The 22,728-nt window shown below is 54.3% G+C and overlaps 2 protein-coding genes across 3 annotated transcripts; one reads left to right on the forward strand and one right to left on the reverse strand.

The window, feature by feature from the left end:
* The first annotated feature begins 1,922 nt into the window (after nucleotides 1-1,922).
* Nucleotides 1,923-8,141, forward strand: OPA3 (outer mitochondrial membrane lipid metabolism regulator OPA3). Its single transcript, XM_036743670.1, is given in 4 exon segments — nucleotides 1,923-1,990; nucleotides 2,074-2,284; nucleotides 2,286-2,508; nucleotides 6,554-8,141. Coding segments are annotated over 4 exon segments (870 nt in total). The 3' UTR covers nucleotides 6,922-8,141.
* Nucleotides 8,142-8,625: 484 nt separating this feature from the next.
* Nucleotides 8,626-22,175, reverse strand: LOC118838449 (vasodilator stimulated phosphoprotein). Of its 2 annotated transcripts, none has more exons than XM_036745745.1 (13): nucleotides 22,016-22,175; nucleotides 14,527-14,698; nucleotides 13,954-14,122; nucleotides 13,226-13,304; nucleotides 12,860-12,915; nucleotides 12,315-12,556; nucleotides 12,041-12,138; nucleotides 11,548-11,602; nucleotides 11,328-11,361; nucleotides 11,149-11,194; nucleotides 9,987-10,077; nucleotides 9,674-9,731; nucleotides 8,626-9,461 (listed from the first exon to the last, which is right to left on the reverse strand). In XM_036745745.1, the coding sequence occupies exons 1-13, from the start codon at nucleotides 22,018-22,020 to the stop codon at nucleotides 9,424-9,426; spliced, it is 1,143 nt and encodes a 380-aa protein (XP_036601640.1). In that variant the 5' UTR covers nucleotides 22,021-22,175; the 3' UTR covers nucleotides 8,626-9,423. The 2 variants fall into 2 exon arrangements, with proteins under 2 accessions (XP_036601640.1, XP_036601639.1); XM_036745744.1 differs by having other exon boundaries at nucleotides 8,795-9,461; nucleotides 11,328-11,364.
* Between the last annotated feature and the right edge of the window lie 553 nt (nucleotides 22,176-22,728).

Genomic DNA, 22,728 nt, shown 5'->3' on the forward strand with positions numbered 1-22,728 from the left:
CAGAGAGCATAGGGCCTAACTTCCTGCCCAGTGAAGGACTCCCTCATATGGCCTCCCTGACCTGAATCATCTATCATTTGCTTGGATACTTTCAGAGACCCAGATAGCATTCTGCTCCAAGGCAGTCATTTTTGTAGAGTTCTAATGGTTAGGAAGGGATACTTAGGCTGTTTCCCCCACTTCAATTTTTCTAGCTGTAGAATGGCCACATGAGAAATTAGACAATCTTTAAACATCTTTTAGTCTGAGCACTCTCATATGGCCCTTTCAGAGACCATAGACTGAGGAGGGGGCCGATGTCAACTCCAAGGCAAGCTGACAGTAGTCACATCTCACCCACAAAATGGGATTTCAAGAGAAAAGGGTGAAGAGACCTTCGGGCAGTTCCCCACTGCCTCCAGTGGACAACAGTGAGAATTTCTCACAGTCCCTGTTCAAAAAGTAATGGATCTCCCACAATGCTCCCATGAGGGACAGTTTTCCATCCATACTCCCTGTTGCGAAGGGGGAGAGTTTCTTAAAGTCCTTGGTGGAAGAGGAAAGGGTCCTTCATGAAAGTCTGTTCCCACAGTTCTTAATGGCATTAGGAAAGGCTCTCCCACAGTTCATCCATGGGGGAAAGGAGGCCCTTCTCACAACCCGGGCTGAATTAGAACAAAGTTTTCCACAGCCCTCTTGTGCAGAGAGAAGGGATCTTCCATGGAAGTGGGGAGGAGTTCATGACAGTACCCAGGCAGGCACTGGACGGTCTAAAGATGCCCATTACTTCTAATGGAAAAGGAGAAGGATCTTCCAAAACTCTCTAGAGATGGTGAGAAGTTTCCCAGGATCCCATGTAAGTGAGGGGAAAGATTTCTCACAGGTGTTGGAGACTGGGGAGAGGAAGAATTTCCCACCACCTCTGGAGGAGAGGGGCAGGGAAGGGAGGAGGGAAAAGGGCAAGGGAGGGCAAGAGGGCAGTGAGGAGGTTTGGAAAAGACTGGGGAAAAAAAAGGAAAGAGGGAAGGAAAAGAAGGACAGGGGTAGAGGTAAAGACAGGGCAGGGAGGGGGAAAGGACAAGGGGGTATGGGGAAGGAGCCCTCTAATGGCAGGGAGAGGGGGAAAGGAAGAAGGGAAGGGATAAGGGAAGGAGCAGAGAGGGAGCAGGGGAAGGAGAGGGGGAAAAAAGGCAAGGAGCAGAGAGGGAGCAGGGGAGGGAAAGGGGGGAAGGGATGAGAGAAGGGGAAAGGAAGAGGGGGGTATGGGGAAGGGCAAAGAGAGGAGAATGGGAAAAGATAAGGGAAGGAGCAGAGAGGGAGCAGTGGAAGGAGAGAGAGAAAAGAAGGGAAGGAGCAGAGAGGGAGCAGGGAAGCAGAGAGAGAAAGGAAGGGGGGAAGGGATAAGGGAAGGAGCAGAGAGGGAGCAGGGAGTGAGAGGGGGAAAGGAAGAGGGGGGTATGGGGAAGGGCAAAGGGAGGAGGACGGGAAAAGATAAGGGAAGGAGCAGAGAGGGAGCAGGGAAGGAGAGAGGGAAAAGAAGGGAAGGAGCAGAGAGGGAGCAGGGAGGGAGAGAGGGAAAGGAGGGGGAGAAGGGATAAGGGATAAGGGAAGGAGCAGAGACAGAGCAGGGAGGGAGAGGGGGAAAGGAGGGGGAGAAGGGATAAGGGATAAGGGAAGGAGCAGAGACAGAGCAGGGAGGGAGAGGGGGAAAGGTAGAGGGGGGTATGGGGAAACGCAAAGAGAGGAAGACGGGAAAACATAAGGGAAGGAGCAGAGAATAGGGGGAAATGGGAGGAAGAGGGGAAAGGACAAAGAAAGAAGAGGAAAGGACGGGAAGGGGGAAGCTAAGAGAGGGGGCAGGGAAGGGGGGGAGAAAGGGAACGGAGTTGGGGAGAGGGGAAAAAGACAGAGAGAGGGTTGGAAGGGAGAGGAGAATAAGGGGGATGGGCGAGTTTTTCCCCAGGCCCGTGGAGGTGGGTGAGGGGCGACGCTCCACTTCCGGGCTGCTGGGGTCAGTGAGAGATTCGGTCTCTGAAGACCAACTCGCTGATTAATCAGCACTAATTAATCGCCTCATGGGGCGTGACGTCACAGTCAAGATTCGTCACGTCACATTGGCCGGTCCGCCTCCCGAAAAAACCTGCGCGCATTCCCCCGCCTCCACCTCCGCGGGAATAAGACTTATTTACATATTGATGAGGGCAAAGACGCGCAGCGTCAGGCGGGACGTGGTGACGCCACCGCGCCCCTCACAGACGGAGAGGCGCGTGCGCACAGGCTCCCACCCCGTCAACCGCTAACCGGCTACGCCAGTGACGTGCGCGTGCGCCGAGGGTCCACGCCCGGCTGTCCCCCGGCCTGGCCGTGACGCACGTGCGGCCGCCAAGATGGTGGTGGGCGCGTTCCCAATGGCGAAGCTGCTGTACCTGGGCGTGCGGCAGTTGAGCAAGCCGCTAGCCCAAAGGATTAAGGAGGGGGCGCGCCGGAGCCACTTCTTTCGGACCTACATCTGCCTGCCACCCGCCCAGCGTAAGCCGGACCCCAGAATCCCCCTCCCGTTCCCCGCGATGGTCCTTTCCGGACCTCGAGTCCCGCCCCCTTTCCCCCTGACCTGGGTGGCCAATCGCGAAGCGGTGCGCGACCTGCTTTGGCCAATCAGGAGAGGCTGTCGCGCGCCGGAGAGGCGGGTCTGTTCCCGTTCTCTCCCCCTCCTCTCCGGACGGCCAGCTAGCCCAATGGGGGCGCCGCGTGCTCTCTACGCCGGCCAATGGCTGGAGGCCTCCGCCCTCCGGCTCACCCTTTTTCGTCTCTCCCACGCCCTCGTGGAAGCACGGCGAGCCAATGGGGGAGTCGCAGTGCTGGGACGGACGGCGACTCTAACCAATGGAGAGGCTAGAAGGGCGGGCAAGTTTGACTTTGAGCCGGAGGAATGACAGAGACGGGGCGGGGCTTCGGGGTTAGTGAGACCTCGGGGTGGGGAGGGGAGGACTTCGCAGGGCTCAGAGTTCTGGTCTCCAGAGATCCCTGTCGATTCTGTGTGTCAGGTTCAGCACTCCAGCTTGGGATGCAGGGGGAGTGAACCTGGGTTCCAGCCGCATCCCCGCTCCTTAGGTGCTGTGCGGCCCTGGGGAAGTCACTGACCCTCTCTGATGCCTAGTGTCCTCATTTCTAAAACGGACCTAGGGTGTCCTGTGGCCATGAGCCAATGGGAGACAGTATAGACTGTGTCGAGGGCCCGGGGCCAGGGGCAGACGTAGCCAGCACTTGTACGGGGCTTTTAAGTTTGCATTTGAGGCTCACAGCAACCCTGGGAGGGAGGGGATGTTGTCACCCCCATGTTGCATACTAGAAAACTGAGGCTTAGATGATCAAGGGTCACCCAGCTAGTAAGCGTCCGATGTCACATTCGAACTCAGGTTTTAGCGAATCCCAGAGCCCAGCATTCTGTTACCTTCCAAAAGCCTAGCTTCACATTCTCTCCTCACCCCAGCCCAGGAATGGGGACCAGATAAGCCTCTCACTCTAAGGGCAGAGCCCCGGGACCCCTGTGAAGGAGAATAGAGCCCGGCGTTCTCTTTACCTTTGAAAAATACCACTTCTCCTTAGTCTCAGATGATCAGTCTGCCCAGAGGACTGCTGCTTCCGAGGTCTCCTGCTCTGGCCACTCTGCTCTGGCACCCTGTGTTCGGTTCCAACCATCTTCTTGAGGTCTGCCTGTCAATGAGCCTGTCTTGACTGACTGACCGAGCTGTAAATGGACAGCTCCTTAGTCTATCCCCTTTCTTGAGCTCTCTCAAGCTTGAACCCTTCCTCCAGGGGTTAGCCACCCCACCTGGCTCCCAGTGGGGAAGGATTTCTATCTACACCGATTACAGAGCCCACCACAGATCCTTGGACCACAGCACTGCAGACCCTTCAAGTGGTCATGACACCATCAGTGATGACTCTGCCCACCACATTCTGTTTCAGCCGGACTGCCAGGAGCGCAGCAGCCTCTACTTTTCAGGTGGCACTTTTTGGAAAACCAGAATATTTTCCCATCTGTAGTCCTGAATTGGTGGCCCTCCTGTGTGCCACAGGCTTCCATAGACCACTCAAGCATCCCATCCTTTGCTTTCAGTTCTGGAATTTTCCTGGGAAATCGTCTGTCAGGGCCTCGTCATCAAGGGCAGCCCCATACCCTCTTCCTGGCCACTTATTTACCTGGGCTGTCATCTCCACATTGGCCATTTTGTCCTGACCCTTCTAGTCCAAAGATCAATGTCTCTGGCAGGACAAACAGAAGCTCTTCTATTTGGGCCCATCAGCATTCTGGCTGCCCCTAGGCAATGTTCTTTCCCCTTTTAGCCTCCTCTTTCCCCAGTATAGATTTCCAAAACCTTTTTGCTGTCCCCAGCTCTCCTTGTAAGCCTAGTATTAGTCTCAGTTTCTGTTCCCAGGCTGTCTCTATGGGATTCTGCCTGACCTTGCTTCCATCGACCGAGGTGTCTTTTTAATACATTCACATATGGCCCTTTAGACAACCTCTTCTCCTCCTTGGGATTGTTTCGTGGACTCACAGAGCCCAAAGAAACTGGAAGAGGCCTCCAGGCCCCTTTGGTTCCACCCAGATCTGATGATTTTCTTCCCCTTTTACAAACAGTGTGGCTTGTAGATGCCCCATGTTGGGGAATCCACCTGTGGTGGCTCTGACTGTTAGGCTTCCTGAAATGTCCTCTTGGCAGGCTATGCCCACTGTGCCCAGCTCTGCCCTCCCAAGATAAGGAAAAGCAGGGGAATCCCCTTCCTAGTGACGCTTCTTCAAAGTGTATCTTGTTCCTCCATGAATCTTCTCTTTTAAGCTAACCATTCTCTTCCTTCCGCTAGACCACATAGAGGATGATGCAAGGGCTCTCTTCTTTGGGCCACAGTCTGGCTTTTCATTGTCTCTCCAAGTGTCCCCTTTCTCCCCCTGCCCGCCCCAGAATGTGGCAGTGTAGTCCGACAGGGCCTAGCACCTCCTGGGCCTTGGGCCCTCTGAATGCCAGCTAAGATTATATAGCAGTGCTGTGGGAAGCCATAGCATATATTTGCTCCTGGGAATTGACTCTGTCTCCAAAATTTAGTTTGGGTTGGCTTTCCCGATGGCATTTTGTAGCTGGGGAGGGCGAATCTTTTCAGAGCTGTTTTCGTGAATCTAGAATCTCTATCTGATGATCCCCAACTTGCCTCCATAGAGAGGACCCTGCTACCCTCACATTCAAAGTTAGAATAATCACTTGTCTCCTAAGATTCCTGTTCTTTCACTAAAGTAACCATTCCCTCTTTGCTGGTGACAGTTGGGTTCAGATCAGCATATCCTGTCCCTGGTTCCTCCAGTTTGGGAAAACTGAAATGAACATTTTGTTGTTAAGTCATTTTTCAGTCATGCCTGACTCTTTGTGATCCTATCTGGGGTTTTCTTGGCAAAAATACTGCAGTGGTTTGCCAGTTCCTTTTCCAGATCATTTTATAGATGAGGAAACTGAGGTAAATAGGATCTAGTGACCTGCCCAGGGTCACACGGCTGGTAAGTGTCTGAGGCTGGATTTGAACTCAGGAGGATGATGATTCAGATTCCAGGCCTGGTGCTCTAACCAGTGCTCCATCTAGCTTCCCTCTTCTTTTCCAAACTCCCTATCTCTTTCTCTTTCTGCCTGGGAGGACTATGATATATTTCTGCCTGGTTTATCTTCACCCAGATGTTTCCTACCACTTCACTAGTCTGTTACCTCAGTGTTCTTGTGCGAGTATGGCTTCCTAACATCCAGTGGTCTTTCTCTTCTACCACAGCCAGCAGCTTCGCTCATTCCAGTTCCGAGCAAACCACAGTGGTCCCTATCTCAACTTTCTGTCCTTGCTTTTGGATGCCCAGGGCCCACTGCCTGTGCTGCGTGCCCCCACTTCTAGACCTCTGAGGCCAAATTCTCTTGCTGGCTCCATCCTTGGATCTTTGTGCCCTGGGAGTTCTTGGGCATGTATTCCACTTCCTACATTTTGTTCACTGTCTGTGGCAGGGGTTCTTGACCTTGGTTGTGTCATGGGCCCCTTTGGAAGTCAGGATGGTGAACTTATGGACCCTCTCCCAGAGTAAAGATCTTAAATGCATAAGATAGAGTACATAGGATTACCAAGAGACCCAATTCCATTGAAAGACGTTTCTCCCAATTTCACCGGCTCACCAACCAATCCCCCGAAGTCGTTCCCAGTTCTCCTTGACAGTCAGCTGAGACCCCAGGCTGAGAACCCCTGTGAAGCTATGTTTTTCTTCTCCCTTCCCCCAGCCCCACCCCCTTCCTCTTTAGAACTGTCTCTCTGGTCCACTTCAGCATAAGAGGGAATTGAGGTCTCTTCAGAGGGGAAGTGACTTGGCCAAGGTTACGCATCAGACTGAGTTTTAGAACTGGGATCTTAGAGGCTATTTTGTTTTCACTGATGGGGAAACTGAGGCCTAGAGAGGGAAAGGAATTTGCCCACTTTCTTGGAGGTGGTCAGTGCCTTCTCTGGCCCTGGCCCCCAGCTCTGGCCTCACCCAAGCCCTCCCTCATCTCTGCAGTGTACCACTGGGTGGAAATGCGGACAAAGATGCGGATCCTGGGCTTCCGAGGAGCCACAATTAAACCCCTCAACGAGGAGGCCGCAGCAGAACTCGGGGCTGAGCTGCTGGGCGAAGCCACCATCTTCCTGGTGGGCGGCACCTGCCTGGTCCTTGAGTACATCCGTCAATCTGGCCACACCCGACGCAAGGAGGAAGAGCAGCGTCAGACCTTGGAATCACTTCAGGTTGAGCTGACCACCCTAGCCTTGACTGTGGAAGCCCTGCAGACACAGCAGAGAGAGGTCTCCCGCCACCTGGGGACCATCGATGAGCTACGGACCCAGGTCAAAGAGCTCAAGGAACTACTAGACAAAAAGGGGAAATAGAAGCTTCCCTGACCAGTTACCCGGGGACTGGTTCCCTTGGATGCTGCCATCATCTGCCCTCTGCACACTGCCCCCTGCTGGCGGCATGTTCTTTTGGGCCCCCTTGAATGGGATGCTTGGCCAGCACCCATGGTACCTCCTTTTGGAGTGCACCACTTCTTGTGGCATTTGATGGTCCTGTGTGACATTTCCCACCCCCACCCCCACCCCCCTGGTCTTCTTGTTTCTTATTATGGGATTGGCCACTTTCTACTTCATGTTCCATTGGCATCCCCCTGGGAGTAAAGAATTGGTCATTGTGCTGCCATCCAGAAGTCATCTCCACCTCCTGCCCCCTCAGCCCTCCTCACATTGAAATCTTCTCTCCCAGTTCCTCAAACCCATTCCCTTATACCAGGCATCCCCTCACCTTTCTTCCCTTTCTCTGTGGCATATTAAGAAGCCTCCACTCCAGCAAGGTGGGTTATTCCCATTGGACCTGCCCCCTCCATATCCCTGCCCCTTGGATCCAATCATGTGGTGGTCCAGCTTGACATTTCTACTCCCCTGCCACCCTTTTTTGGTCCATGGAGAACTCCTATCTCTTGGGGGTATTTCAGTGGAGATCTCTTATCCCAGACCAGCCTTCCTTGGGTTATCTTGATTATTGGAATGGGATGGTCTCATGTGGCCTTTTCTCTTGGATTGGGTCTGTGAATCCATACCCTGCTCACCACTGGTAGCAACCCATCCCTACCCAGCCTCCTGTTCCCCACTCCCCCTCCCTAGGACTCCACCTTTTCCCAAGATTCTCCTTCTAGCCCATTGCTATGACACTGGACATGAAATATTTCCAAATATCATTCTTCACTCCCCCAGGCTGACATCAGCAAGTAATCCATGCCCACCCTAAATCCCAGACAAAAGGTTCTGCTCCTCTTCCCCCCTCCCAGATATATGGAGCTCTTGTTTTCCCAATGGAATGTCATACAGTGCTTCTCTGCCTTCCCACAGGGCAGGAGCCACCGCTTCATTGCTTTCTGGCAGTGGCAGTGTGGAGGGGGGAGATTATCTCCCGACTGGTGGTTGCTCCCACCTTTCCATGAAAGAATCTGCCAATGATATTGGAGGCAGAGGGGCAGAGGGCAGGGATCTTCCAGGTCTGACTCTATTTTTTATGACTGTAAATACTTCACAATTAAAGGAGGGGAGGGCCTTGGCCTCAGAAATCACTCAATACACTTACAGTCTGTCTGGTCTGGGGAAAGACAGGTGTGGCCTCTCTTCTGAGGTCTGAGGTTTGAATGTTTACCGTTATTCCTATTGAATGGGACCTTTCAGGTGACTGATGCTATGCAAGATCCCTCCTTCAACCAGAGGTAAATTTAGCCCCTGAGCAGGGAAGGGCCTTAACCATGATCTCAGAGGCTGGAGAAGAGGGGGTTGAGACTTGGATGTGGGAGGGAGTAAATGCTGGACCAGGGAAGCTGGGCCTGGAGAGATGTGGCCACTCTCTCCCCACTCCTTACCCTACCAGTAGGAGGAGACATGGTCTAGACCTCAGGGAGCCCACAGTCTGTGGGGGGTGGAGGGGAAGGGCCTAGGCTAGGCCAGCATCCTAAACCAGGGCTGGGGGTGGATGGGTGGGGAAGCAGGTGAGGGCCCAGGCAGGACATTTGCCAAAGACCAAGAGCTTGCTAAACACCGCATGGCCAAGAGAGTGTGTTGTGTGATAGAAAAAAAATGGGTAGATTTATTCCAACTGAGTCCATTTCAACATAGGGAAGGGGATGAGAACATTCCCCCTGTCTCCCAGGAGGGCTTTCCACTTCCATTCACTCTCCCACCCAGGGGAGTGGCTCCAAAACCCAGGCCTACCCCAAATAAAAAAAAATTTTTTTTCAAAAAAAGTTACAGTATTTTATAGAATCATAGAATCTTAATTCCTTATAGAAAAGGGGTAAGGGGAATATTTTGAGGGAGAAGGGGAAAGGGAGTTCCCTGCAGTGGGGAGAGGTCCTGGTTCCCTATACCCCCTGGAAGAACCACAACCCCAGAGGGGGACAGCTAGGATTACAGCATTTAAGACTGCCAAGACCCCACCCTTATCAAAACAAATAAAATCCCCCCTTTCCCTCCCAAACAAATATATATATATTTTTTTTCTTAAAAAAATTGAAGGCTTCTAAGGATTAAAGTGAACATTGGGCCCTTAGAGGGGCTCCTAGAAGGGGAGACATGATCTCCCCTCTCTTCTTTCCTTCTTGGAGCTGATTGCTATGTCCCAAGCAGAGGAAGGAGCCCCAAGGGGATGAAAGGAGGAGTGGACCAAGGATAGAAGGGGGACATGGAGCCCCCTGCCTCAAATCTGCATGCCAGGAGGGAATGGCAGGGCTGGGGCACCATCTCCTTAGGGTCTTTCAAGGGGGCTGAAGGCCATGATGTGGAGGAGGCTTCAACGGCTCATCCCAAAGCTCAAGGCAGGAGGGATTGGGGCAGGGCTCGGTTCCCAGGTCTCTCTGGTCATGGAGAGCCCCGCTTCCGGAGCTCCTGGACAAAAGCTGGAGGAGAGAACAGAGAAGGGTGTTTCTGAGAGGAGAAGCCGGAGGGGACCCAGCCACAGAGTACCTGAGGCTGGAGAGAGGCAGCTTGGCCAGTCAGAGTACTTTACCGGGAAGGCCACAGGGTAGCCAGGGGCTGGACCGCCTCCTGACCTCTGACTTCAGTGCTGAGCCCTTGGAACCCCAGCCTCTCCCTCAGCTCCGCCACTCACCTTCTATTATCTCCTCTTTCACTTTCTGGAGCTCCTTCCGCACCTCCTCCAGCAGTTCCTGCGAGGCAGGAAAAGGGGGCATCAGAATGCCCCCCAAACCAGGGCCCCAACCCTCATTGGCTGGACTTTATCCTGGGGGAGGACATTCTCAAGGCTCTCCCCAAAACAATGGCAGAGTTGGAGTGAGCGCTTAGGCTAGAACTTAGGGAGGCTCCTCCCACCCTCCTTCATTTATTCACTCTTAGACAGTTAGCAGAGATGGTCCAGATATTGGGATCCTAGGTCACGCCTCCCCTGAGCCCCTCTCCCCTACCTGTTTGACCCTGTCTAAATCAGACTCCTCGTGGGTGCTGGGGGTCGAGGTAGGGGTCTCACAGCTCACTGCTGATGTGGAAGACTTCATCCTGGAAGAGTTTGAGGGACAGGTACAGAAATAGAAATAGAGTTTGGGAGGATGGGCTGACCCACATTATCCCCCCTCCAAAGGAACATTACTTCTACCAAATTAGCACGACCCAGCTAGACAGTTTTGTTTTGCGGTGGGGTTGGAAGTATTGTTCATAGAAATAGAGTTCATAGATCAGAGCAGGAAGGGGCCTGGGAATCTAGCTGCTATTTCTACAAAGAGCATTTTTAGACTTCATTTCGCTTGTACTTCTCACAATAACCGTTGGGTATCTGCAGGGAGGGTTTGCAGATTGGCAAACTGAGACTCAAGTCCAGTGAGAAGACCTCTAGCCCCTTGGTCAGAAGACATGATTTCCACTATAGTCCTATACCTATCTGTATCACCTGGAGTGAGTCACTTAACATCCCTCCGACTCAGCGTCCTCACCTATAAAATAAGGGGCTGGACTTGCTGGCCAATATGAGAGGCAGGATTTGAACCCAGATCTCTACTGACATGGGGTCCAGCTTACTGGCCCTTATAGAAACCAGAGAAACCTATCCCCACTTCCTTGGACCTTGTGGTGAACCAAGGCCAGAGAGTGATAGGCACCCATGTGATGTGTCTGACAGAGAGCTGGTTGGCCCAGGGTAGAGACTTGGCTCTGGTGTCTTGGCCCTCCCCTGCTGCCCATCTCCCACCACGGGACCCCTTGCAGTCACATGCCACTTGTCTGGGGTGAAGTTAGGGTAGAAGTCTTGGTGGACTTGGGAAGGCTCTTAGGGGTCCTCTCCTCCATGCCTCCATTTTATAGATAAGAAAACCAAGACCCAGAAAGGGCCAGAGATTAAGTCATGCCTTCTAGAAGGGATCCTAGAATGTAGATGGGCAGAACTTTAGAGATGAACACATCCAACTCTCTCCTGTCACTGAAACCTGAGTGGCCAAAGACTGTTCCAAGATCATCCATATGCCAGGGCAAAGGCAGGCTTTGAACTGAGGTCCCTCTGAGTGCCAGCCTAGGGCAAAGCCCCTCCTTCCCACATGCTACCCCACCTCCCCTGTCCCCCAGGGAGGTTGTACCCACCTAGGTAGGGTTGTGCTGTTCTTCTCCCATGGTCTCCGAACAGGCTCTGGAGGGGGAGGGGAAAGAAAGGGGACACAAAGGTTAGGTCTGGAAGGTCCTTAGGAGGGAGGGCCTTACCCCCTCCCCCAGAGGCAGCCAGCTCAGAACAACATCCTGGGAATTCCTCCAGGTGAACTCACCATTGTGCGTGGGGATTCTTGGTTCAGCTTCTTCCTGCTGGGGAAGGGGGAAAGGGGGCTCAGTCCCTTTTCACTGGTCCCAAGGCTTCCAACCTCCCAAAAAATCAGGGCCGGGGAAGGGTGCCACCTCCCCTCCTTTTGGCAGCTTGGGAACAGTTGGAGGCAGAGAGTTGGGGAGGCCCTGGGAGATAGGGAACAGGAAACCCCCCACTCCACTCACGTTGGCAGCTTCGTCCTTGGCCGGGGGCTTCTCCCCAATCAAAGTTGCTTTCCTCCTGTGGCCCGAAGTGAATTGGGGCAGGGTGTGAGTGTAGGGCCCCATTCCTGAGGAGTCCTAGCACCCCCCCCCCCCACCTCATGCAGGCAGGATTCCCCGGCATCTCCTCCTCCTTCCTCTTTTCTACATTGTCCCTATTAATAAGGGATTGGCTCTTCCCTTTTCTGGGTCTCAGCCCGGCCCCCCCACCCCCAGACAAAAAAGGGACTGGAACCAGTGGTCTCTATGGTTCCTTGGAAGGTCTTATTTCTTCTGGTTTAAGGCCCCTTTCTGTTCTGGGGGCTGAGGTTTGGTTAAATGTGGAGCTGGGAACCAGAGGGCACATTTGCCCGTTTACCCACAAATACCCCAGCACACAGGCTCTCCAGAAATATTAGACAGTGGCAGTGGCCTCGAGTTCTCCCACCAGGGTGCTGGGCCCCAGCCCAGGGCTCACCTCCGGGCCAGCATGGCGCTCATTTCTTCCATCAGTCCTCCCCCGGTGCTCCGAGTGCTCTCAGCCTTTGGGGCGGGAGGGGGCCCAGAGGACTCATCCTGAAGAGGGAGAGGTCAGAGGGCCCGTTGGGAGTGACCTCAGCTTCTCTGTGCTCCATCCCCCCAGACTGTGAAGTGAAGGGCTGCGGGACAAGTATTCTCATACCCCAGGGTCACAGCCCGGGCCTCGTACGGGTGCCGTGTCAGCCACCCCAGAGGCACCCACACAATCTCACCTTGCCGACTTTCCTGAGTTTGGCTCCCGCGAGGGCCGCAGCCAGGCCTGGGGCACCCCCACCTCCCCCACTGGGGCCTTGGGTAGACGGCAGTGGGGGTGCTGGAGGTGGGCCTCCCACACCACCTGGGGCTGGAGGCCCTGCTCCTGAGGGGGGCAGTCCAGGGGGTGGGGGTGGGCCAGGGGGAGGAGGGGGCCCTGGAGGGGGTGGGGGCCCCCCAGCTGGGGCAGCAGCTGGGGCTCCTGAAACACAGAAACAAAGATATTTGGGAGTTGAGGGCAGGAGTAGAGACTCAGAAGGCAGAAGGGGAACTTCTCAAACTGAGAACATGGAACCCAGGATGTCAGAGTAGGAGGCACCAGCTCAAGCCCATTTCACAGAAGGGGAAGTTGAGACCAAGCAGGGTAAGGGACAGAACTGGGGAGTCAGTGAGAAAAAAGCAGAGCTGAAAGGATATGTGGTCATCTGATGGGAGATGACTCGTCAGGGGCTCAGGGATGAAGTCTGAGCTGGGGTCTCAGCCTCCCTCCCCAGGGGGCCCTTACCTGCATTGGAGACCTTGCGTTCTCTTTCCACCTGCTCCAGGTGTTCTAGCTGTTGCCTGCAGGAAAGCAGGGAGAAGATTAGGGCAGAAATGAGTTGGGAGGGGGCCTTCACCTCATCCCTGTGCCCCTGAATTCCATCATGGCCTCTTCAAGGTCAAAGAAGGGGCATGGTGGTGATGGGGAGACCCACTGAGAGTCTTCTTACCTGAGGCCTGAAGCCGATTACTTCCTCCAATTAAATCAGGGGGATTAAATGGGAGGGGGCCCTGCAGATCCTGATCCCATCCCCCCCACCCAAGGGATAGGGCTTAGAGGGAGGGGGAAAAATGAAAGGAGAAGGAAACTGTGGGGAGGGGGCACATTTACCTCCTCTGCTGTTCCACCTCTTCTGGTGAGGGTCCATTCTGGACAGACCAGGATGCAGGGGGAGGGGGTGGTGGCCCACCTATGGGAGAGGGCATCAACCTAAGTCTTTAGATTATCTCCACAAGTGGCCCCCAAAACCCCCCCCCCCACTTGTGGACTCCAGATTCCTGGCCCTTTCCTTCTGGAGTACTTGTCCAACCACATCTCGCTCTGGAACCCCAAAGACCTCCTTCTGGGCCCTAAACCTGCCTCTCTTCCAAGCCTTTCTAGGGCCTACATCCCTCCATTTCCCAACATCAGACTGATGGTTGATGGCCCATGTCCCTAATAACTCTAAATGCTTTGAGCACAGGTCCAAATGCCACCCTATGCCTGGCAGGGAGAAATCAGAGAATAATACAGGTGCAGAGCTTGGGGAGCCCACAACAGAGAGTAACACTGTCCAGAGGCAACATGGTGCTGTGTGTAGTCAAGGAGTGAGGAGGCTGTCATTTTCATTCTGCCTCTGAAACCTTGCCCCGGACTTCTGCGCATTGTGCACCTCTAAGGGCATACCTCCAGAGGGGTCATCTCTGACCAGGCCACCCATCCTCTGTCACAGGCCCATCTGATGACTGGCCCTCCCTTCCCACTCCTCTCTAGACATCGAAGGGCCTTAGCAAACTTGGAGGTGTGTCATTAACATTCTAGATCCATACAGCTGCAGAATTCCAACGCCCTCCTTTTACCTCCTTCTAAGGCCTCCAGGGCATCAGCCATCCCTGCTGCAAACTGTGCGGCATCTTCTTTGCTGCCAAAGTTGAGGCCCCAGACCTGGCGGGCATCCCGCCACTGGTGGAAATTGGGCGTAGCCCGGTTGTACTTGACACCCCGGACAATGGCACAGTTAATAACAACCTGGTAGGGGAGGGACTCAGTTAAGGGGAGACCTGGTTGCTCCCTGAGGGGAGCCCAAATTGTTCTCCAAGGCCTAGCTCCCCAGTGGAAGTCAGGGTACAGGGAGGCCAGGGGCCAAGGAGGTTCTCTGCTAGCCCGGCTGCTCCCCCAGAGGAGCCCACATTCTATTCCAAGGCCCAGCTCCTCAGTGGAAGTCAGGGTACAGAGACACCAGGGCCCGAGGAGGTTCCCCGCTAGCCCGACTGCTCCCCGAGGGGAGCTCAGATTCCTCTCCAAGGCCCAGCTCCCCAGTGGAAGTTGGGGTACAGGGAGGCCAGGGCCTGAGGAGGTTCCCCGCTAGCCCCGCTGCTCCCCAAGGGGAGCCCAGACTCTTCTCCGAGGCCCAGCTCCCCAGTGGAAGTCACCTGCTGATCTGGTTGCATCTTTCGGCCCACGACGCGGAAGGCATTGGTGCTAGGATTGTGGTAGATCTGGACTCTGCTTACGGCCTGGGGCCCCGTCCCAGCCGGTAGCCACTTCTTGTTGATGTCATCATAGACCATCACAGTGGCCCTGCTGGAGCAGAGCAGGTTCTCACTGAGGGGAAGAGGAACAGACTCAGTGGCCTGCAAGAGATGAATCACTTTACAGCAACCCTGGTTCTTTCTCCAAACTGATGTCCACATAGGAGCCCCGGCCTAGGAACCAGACCTGGGAGAAGAGAGCCAGGGAAGCTGAGCCCTCCTGAGCCTGATCCTGAGTCCGGGAAACAAGCGCACTGGTCTAGAGACCTCTGAGCACTCCTGAAATTCCTCTGTCACACAGGAGGCCAGTCCAGGGAGCAGATCGATAGAGAGAAAGCCCAGTGGGCAAGGCAGCCTTGAGTGATCACTTCACTTCCTTGGGTCTCGTTTCTTGTCGTCGAGTCGCGTCTGACTCTCTCTGACCCTATTGGAGGTTCTCCTGGCAAAGACTCTGGAGTGTGCCTCATTTTCTCCAAATTGTACAACTTGGGCGTCAGATTCGATAGTCACTGGATGTTCTATGATTTGTAAGACATCCTCTGCCCCACACTCCAAATAGACCCCAAAGGAGGGAACTCGGGCACACCATAGGGGTAGGGGAAGGACTTTGTTCCGAGCCCCAAAGTCATCATGCCAAAGGACCCTCCCTCTAGCTTGCATGTCCCAGAAAGAAACTACAAGTCCCAGAATTCCATGGAACCCTCCTTTCCCACAGGGCATTATGGGAGATATCTTCTCTTGCCTTAAAGGAACTGATGACTCTTATAGTACCCCATTATCTGTTCCATCCCCCATGATATGGGGAAGTAGGGAGGCAAGGGGTTTCTGGAGGGAGAGTGATACTGATATGGGGTGGGGGAGAACTCTGAGACTCATTTTTTTGTGTGGTACAGAAGGGGAAGACAGAAGGTGGGCATAAGCCGAAAAAGTGTTCAGTCATAAGAAACCTCAGAGAGCAAAAGGGAGCCCCAGGAAGATGAAATAGCCAATAGGTGAAATACCAAGGGGCAGACACCCCTCCCCTGCCATGGGAAGTCCACTCTTTCCGATATGCATACAGCCAGAGACTGTGTTCCCTCTCTGTGCTCAAATGAAGCTTCCTCAGCCCCTCTTCAGCTCTCCAAGCCCCAAAGAGGAGAGAGAGGATGTCTCCAAAAGAGGTCAAGCCTACCCAGAGTCCCTGGGTCTCAGGGGGGTGCCTAGAGGCTGCAAACAGATGTCAGAAGGAGTAGGGCTTCAGGGCCCCAGATTTGTACTTGAATGCCAGGTGCTCCTCAGACAGGTGAGGCCTGAGGGGAAGAAGATCCACCCCCACCAGAAAGCCAGGAGCCTTGGTGTGGCCCAAGGGGTTTGCCCCCACCCCCACTGTTGGCTAGTGCCAGCTCAGGGAAGGCTGAACCGAGGGGAGGGCCAGGCAGGCTGCCCACACCTGGAGCCCACGCCCACTGCCTACTGGGGTAAAGGCAGGTCCTAGCACAACACAGGCACCACCCTGCTCTCTGCCCTTCGTCCCTTCTTCCTCAATGGGAGGAGGGGGTACACACACTGGAGCCCCACCCTGTTCCAGCTTCAGCCTCGGGACTCCTGGTGTGTTTTTAAGTTTCTTCCCAGCTGACATGCTCAGTTCTGAGCTCCCTCCCATTCCACGTTCTAAGGTAACTTCTAACCCTGACATTTCATATTCTAAGATCTCTCCCATCCCTAACATTCCATGTTCTAAGGTTCCTTTCTAACCCTGACATTCTGTGGTTCAAAAATAATGACAGCATACAACTCTTGAGCATTTTAAGGTTTACACAGCACTTGCTTCACAGCATCCCAGGTGAAGCAGGTAGCATCTGTCACATTAGTTCCATTTTACAGGGGAGCAAACAGATCCCCAGAGCTGCAGCACCTCTCAAAGCCGCCATGGTGGTGGATCAGATCATCAGAGCTGAATGGTGCCCCAGGGATCCAGTCCACCCCCTTGCTTTAGGAGGGAGTGTCTAGGCCCAGAGAAAAGAGACCTGGCCAAAGTCATACTGTAACACCAGGGGCAGAAATCGGGTACTTGAACTGACTCCAAGATCATTCTCTTTCCATTGGCTCCAATACATCAAGCAATCCCTCCAATCCCTCCCTCCCTTTCTTCCCGCTGCTGGTCCCCTTGTCCACATAGCCTCCCCTCCCCCCGCCCCTCGCCACCCAGACTAATTCAAGAGGGTCCTGGTAGGTCTCCTTGCTTCCCCTCCCTCCCCTTGAATCTTTCCTCAGAATGAAGGCCTAGCCTTTTCTTAAGCATTGATCAGGTCTTGTCACTCCTGTGCCTTAAAATCTTTGGTGTGGAATCAAGTCCAGTCTCCAGTGACTGGCACTGGAAGCTTTCCACTCTCTGGCACTCCCCTGCTATCCCCGTTCCATCTCAGATTACTTCCCTCTATGCACTCCATAGAATGCCATATTGATCCACCCTGTCTCAGGAACACACCCTATGCTCTCCTAGAGTTCCCTGCTCAGGCTGTTCTCCATGCCATGAATGCCTTCCCTCAACCTTTCAGTCGCAACTCAGATGGCATTTCCTCCAGTTTTCCTCATCCCCCTGGTTGGTAATGATCTTCCCCCTCAGGCCTCACATAGGCCCCCTCTCTTTCCTCTCCTCTCCTCTTCTCTCTCTCTCTTTGTCTGTCTCTTCTCTCTGTCTCTTCTCTCCTGTGTCTTTCTCTCTGTGTGTCTCCTCTGTCTCTCTCCTCTCTGTCTCTTTCTCTCCCTCTCTCCTCTCTCTCTCTCTCTCTCCCTCCCTCCCTCCAATATGTTTACTATGTCATATTGTATGGTGTAGTTATCTATTACCCCAATAGACTATAAGTTCTACTAGGGCAGTAAGGGGCAGGGATTATCTAAACTCTGTGTGTCTTCCACAGCCAGGCACAGGACTGTTACACATGTGGAACATTTAAAAAATGTTTGTGGAATGAAAGAGCTGGTTGTTAAGAGACCTGGGTTCTAACCCTAGATTTGCAGGACTCACTGTGAGTCTCTTGGGACCTCAGTTTCTCTCTCTGTACAAGGGGGTAGGTTTAGAATCCAATTTAGAAGACTCCATCTCCTTCATTTTGCAAATAATACCAAGACCTAAAGAGATGAGGTGACTTGTCCAGGGTCACATAGCCAATAAGTTACACATTTGAACCCAGGTCCTTTGACTCGTCTGTACAACACTATCTCCCTGAGACTTATTAGGCTTTAAAGAGCCTAGGATTTGTGGATAACTAGACAACGTCAGCCACCAATTTTTCACCTCTAAAATGACAGAGTCGCATCAAATGAACTCAATGGCCCTGGCTTTCCAATCTAGATCTTCTACCCTTCTCCTCTCTCCATCCCCTCCTCTGACTCTCTCTTTCTTCTCCTTCCTCCTTCTCTCTCCCCTCCCCTCTCTTTTTCTCCTTCCCTCTTTCTCCTTCTCTTTCCCTCCACCATTTTCCTCCTCTCTCCCCCCTCTCTCTTCTCTCTCCTCTCTCTGTCTCTCTTCTCCCTCCCTCCTTCTCCCCCCCACCCCGTAGCCCAATTGCTAGCTTTGGAGTCAGAAGACCTGGCTAGGTTCTGATGCCTACAATGTGACCCTAGGGTAAGGTCATTTAACTTCTCTGGGTCTCAGTAAAAACCAAGGGGTTACACTAGCTGGCCTTTGAGATTCCTTCCAGCTCTGGGTCTGTAATCCATCTCCTAATGCTTTGTCTTCTCATTCTAAAGCCCTTCCCATATGGAGGTGGAAGCATCCGGGCAGAAGGTAGCTGATCACTTGGACAGATCACATTGGAGATGGAATTCCTACATGAGGAACAAGTTTGAACTAGATGGGCCCCACATCCTGTCCAGCTCCGAGATATGAAGAATTAGAATCCAACATTCAGTGACTGGGAGGCTCTTAGACATATAAGCTCAAAGAGAAGGAAATTTCCCATGCTGGAAAGCCCCTCTCCCGGTAATTGCCCTGTAACCAATCTCCCTGAGCTCGATGAAGCCAGCCAGTAGGCACTCAAACCTGACTGAGAAACTCACCTCGTGACTTTCCATCCTGTTACCCTCCCCCTCAAATATCCCCCAGGAAGTTGGAGGCCCTAAGCCACGCCCAGTTTCTTGAAGTAACAGCAGCTACAATTTCCCCAAAGCTCCGTTTGACTAGGTGAGCTTTCCTCACCGGGACCCCAGTGAAGCTGGTGGTCTGAGGGTTGATTACCCTTGTTACGCAGGTGAGGAGCACTGAGACTCACAGCAGTTAAACCACTTGCCCAAGGTGACAGAGCTCTTGTAGCTGGGATTCCAACCCAGGTCTATCAAAAGCTAGTGTTTTCTCCCCTCCCACGGAGGTGACAAGGAGCCTGGAATCTATGGACGAAGCTGGGTAGGGAGGAAGGGAGAACACGAATAAGATGGGTCTCTGCGCATCAGAGCATCACATCCTTAGAGGGCATTTGAGCCAATCCGATCTTTGCAGACGCGAGAGACCAAGAAACAGCGATTTGCTTAAGTGGCAGACGTCACAGGATGCTTCTGTGTCCTGGGCTCCTTGACACCAACGGGCCTCTCTAATCATTATTAGCCTAGTTTCAAGCTTCATCTCTGCTTCTGGCTCCCTATGACTTTGGGCAAGTCCCTTAGACTATGTGGGCCTTAGTTTGCGCATCTGCAAAATGGTGTTGGGAATAGGTCAGCGTTCTGTTACTCTCTAAGGCTTCTGAGCAACACCTTCATTTTCAGGCCATGGACTGAGGGGAGGGGGAGGTCAAGCTAGGGAAGCCGGGTGGAAGGGGGAGGACAGCCTTAGCCCTAGCCTTTTACGGTCTCCAGGAGCTGGAGGGCGGGGTGAGGGGCGCGGGGCGCACGGGGAGGCAGAGACTCGGACATCCGCCTTCTCTTCAACCCTCTCCACCTCCCTAGTACCGGGGACCGGAAAAGGGGGGAGGAGGAGGGACCTGGGGCAGGAGGTAGGGCGGGGAATGGAAAGGGGAGGGGTCCCGAGCTCCTCCCCTGCCTCCAATGAAGGAAGGAAGGCTGAATGGAGACTTATAAGGAGCCAGGACCGAACTCTAAAAGGGGGAGGGGGGAAGGGGAAATGTTTCTGTCTTACTGGTGCAAGGAGGGGGAGCTGCCCAGCCCGGTTGTCCCGGATCCTGGCCAATTAGAGGTACTAATCCTCTCGCCCATAGCCTCTCCGGGGGCATTCTGAATCCCCTTACCTACCGTTGATGCCAGGGTCTTAACCCCCAACTTTCCCTCGTTATCTCTTCCCCCTCCCCCTGGGATCTGGAAGTTGGGACAAGGGATGGAGAGGTGATTAGACCTCTAGAATGATTCGAATTTGAGCCTGTGAACCCTAGAACATAAGACAATTAGAACAAACGGGAAATAGGTTGATAGAATGTGACTGCTAGAACGTTTAGAACGTTCGACAAAGCCTTTCCTGCTTCCAGTCCCCCCCATATCCCCACGCCTCAGCTGACGCCCCCCCCCTCCCCCGCTTTCAACCCCCTTGCCCCGGAAAGTGGTGAAACTGAAGGAAATTGGTATCATAGTCAAACTGCCCCACTATCCCACACATACTTCCGGCCACAGCTGGGGGGGGGGGGATGGGAGGGAGGAAATTCCCTTCCATCCCTCCCCTGTCTCCAGATTAACCCCACAGCCTCAGGAAATTAACAGGAGGTTAATGAATTAAATTGCAGCAGAGCTGGTGTGGGACTGTGGCCTGTCAGGGGTTAAAGCCACTTGGAGCTAAATTCTAGGGTTTGAACCCCAGTGCTGGCGGAGGGAGGGGTGGGGGGATGTCTGGAAATCCCTGGGCTGAGAGAAAAAGCGATAGCATTGTAGCAGCGGCCCCCAGTAGATTGGAAAAGGACCCGCTCCTCAACATCTCTCTCCCTAGCTCAGGAATCTGTCTTCTCGGCACTCCAGGAGGGTGGCGCTCTCATAAGCAAGAGTTGTAAGTCGAGAGATCTCTTTGGCGAGGGGCCTGTCACTTTATTTTCCCTGTTACACATAATATACCTATAAAACCAACCCCATAGCATCTAGACCCCGCGCCGGTGTGCAGCACCCCCCCCCCCCCCGCCAGGTGCCCTCTCCCTTCCCCCTTCACCCCACCCTGAACAATGAACATGGGTTCAGAATCCCTCCCTCTTGGACAGGTGAGTCTCAGGAGACAAAAGCCGCCCCTGCCCCTCCTCCATCTCTCCAGCTGTTGGTTTCCTTTCCAGGGGCAACTGGGGGAGGGGTCAGGGGCGGAGACTCTGGGAAAAAGCTGACTACCCCACTGAATAACCTCCCTAACGCCCCCTCCCCTCAAGATATAGCGGAAGGGGAATATAAACAAGAGACCTCCTCCCTCCGGGAAACTCAGGTGTGGGGTGGGGGAGACGGGGGTGGAGACGGGTAATGCTCACCCCAGCTCCAAGGGTGTATCTAAGCTTTCGCTAAACAGTAGGAACAGTTAAGAATTAAGAGCTTCAACAGTCCTGATGTCAGGACTCAAGGATCGCACCCCAGAAAAGTTGGGGCTCAGCGCCCCTGGGGACAGGGCACAGACTTCCCAGTGCATAAACTGGGACTCGTCCGCAAAACAGAGAAGGACATTAAAGCGTGATGGGGTTTGGTCTCTAAAGGCCAAAGGGGTGGTTGGAGTTCTGATCCTTCCCTTCCCCCAGGGCATCTCACTCTCCTCACAGGCTTATAAGCAAAGGTGAGGTTTTGGAATTCCCACATTTGGGAAGGCGGAGGTGGTTAGAGACTGACCAGGATACGCTAAAATTGGAGGGAGAGGCAAGAGAGCATCATTCACCACCTAAATTGGCGGGGGGCTGGGGGGAGGCACAAGGTGTCAGCTTCCTTTTGAGGGATCCCCAGAAAAAACTTGCTCCCTCTCAAAAAACCAAACCAAACCAAAAACCACTGTGTGGTTAACGGATCTCGGAACTCCTGGAAACAGGACAGTGGAAGAAACAATCGGAACCTCACTGGAGAAAGACTACTGGAACGGGAAGGGGCAACGGTCTGGCCATCATCCTTCCTTTTCACAAGGAGTCCCTGGACACCACACCCCTCTCCCCTCCCCCGCCCAGTCTCGAGAACTACAGGGTTCAGGGGGAGTCTTTCCAAAAGTTACGGAGGGTTGGTTAAGGGGGGTATCCCAAAAAATACTTCCCGTAGCGAGGGAGAAAGGGGGTCCGCCCCTCGCCTCCCATTCCCTTCCTTACCCAGAGACCTGGGTTCCCACAACCCTCTTTCTCCCTCCCCATAACCCGCCACAGGGCTGAGGAGGCGGCCTCCCTGGATCCCGGCTGGGTCCCCAGGCCCAAGGCACCCTCCCTACCAAAGTCTCCCGGCTTCCAGACCCCGCCCTAGTGTCTCTCACCTCATGGCGGGGCTCTCGAGGGGCGGGCTGGGCCGCACTGGGCTCCCGGGCTCCGGGGTACACCCGGAGGCTCCGGGGAAAGGGCAGGGGAGGGGGGCCCAGAGCTCTGGTCAGATCTGGGGCCGGACCCGCCCCGTGGAGGGCTGCAGCTTCCTCCTCTAGGGGGAGGGGGAGGGGGCATAGGAGGGGGCGGGGATTCGGCCTTGGTCCCGCCCCCTTCTTAGTTGGGGGTGCTCGGGCCCTCCCCCTGCCCCCGCCCCCCGCCCTGGGCTCCCCCTCCAGATCAGATGCGCCTGCCCGGCCAGCGCAGCCACCGCCGCAGCTGCCCGCTGCTAGAACGTTACGCTTTTCCTCCTGTGGTTACATTTCGTTCCAAGATTCCAACCTGCTTCCTTAACCACCCCCCTATTCCCCCCCACCCCGCCCCGCTCAGCACACTCGGGGGGCCCACAATGCCTCGCGCCTTAAAGGTTCTGGGCGTCCGGTAGCCCGGTCAGCTGCCCGTTGCCCTTCGCCTTGGTGGCCCCTCTTCCACACCGGTTACTCTCCCTTCCGCACACTTTTTCTTGGGTAAGGGTCCCCGGGGGGCTCTGGGGATCAATCAAGTGTAGATAGAGTCATTCCCCTATCCCCCTCCTTCCCCTCCCTTCACCTGACCTGAGCCAGCCCCGCCCCCACTCCTCTGGGGAAGGTGAGGAGGAGGAAGTAGGTGT

Source organism: Trichosurus vulpecula, chromosome 2 (genome assembly GCF_011100635.1).
Source record: "Trichosurus vulpecula isolate mTriVul1 chromosome 2, mTriVul1.pri, whole genome shotgun sequence".
In the NCBI taxonomy this organism is placed as follows: Eukaryota; Metazoa; Chordata; class Mammalia; order Diprotodontia; family Phalangeridae; genus Trichosurus; species Trichosurus vulpecula.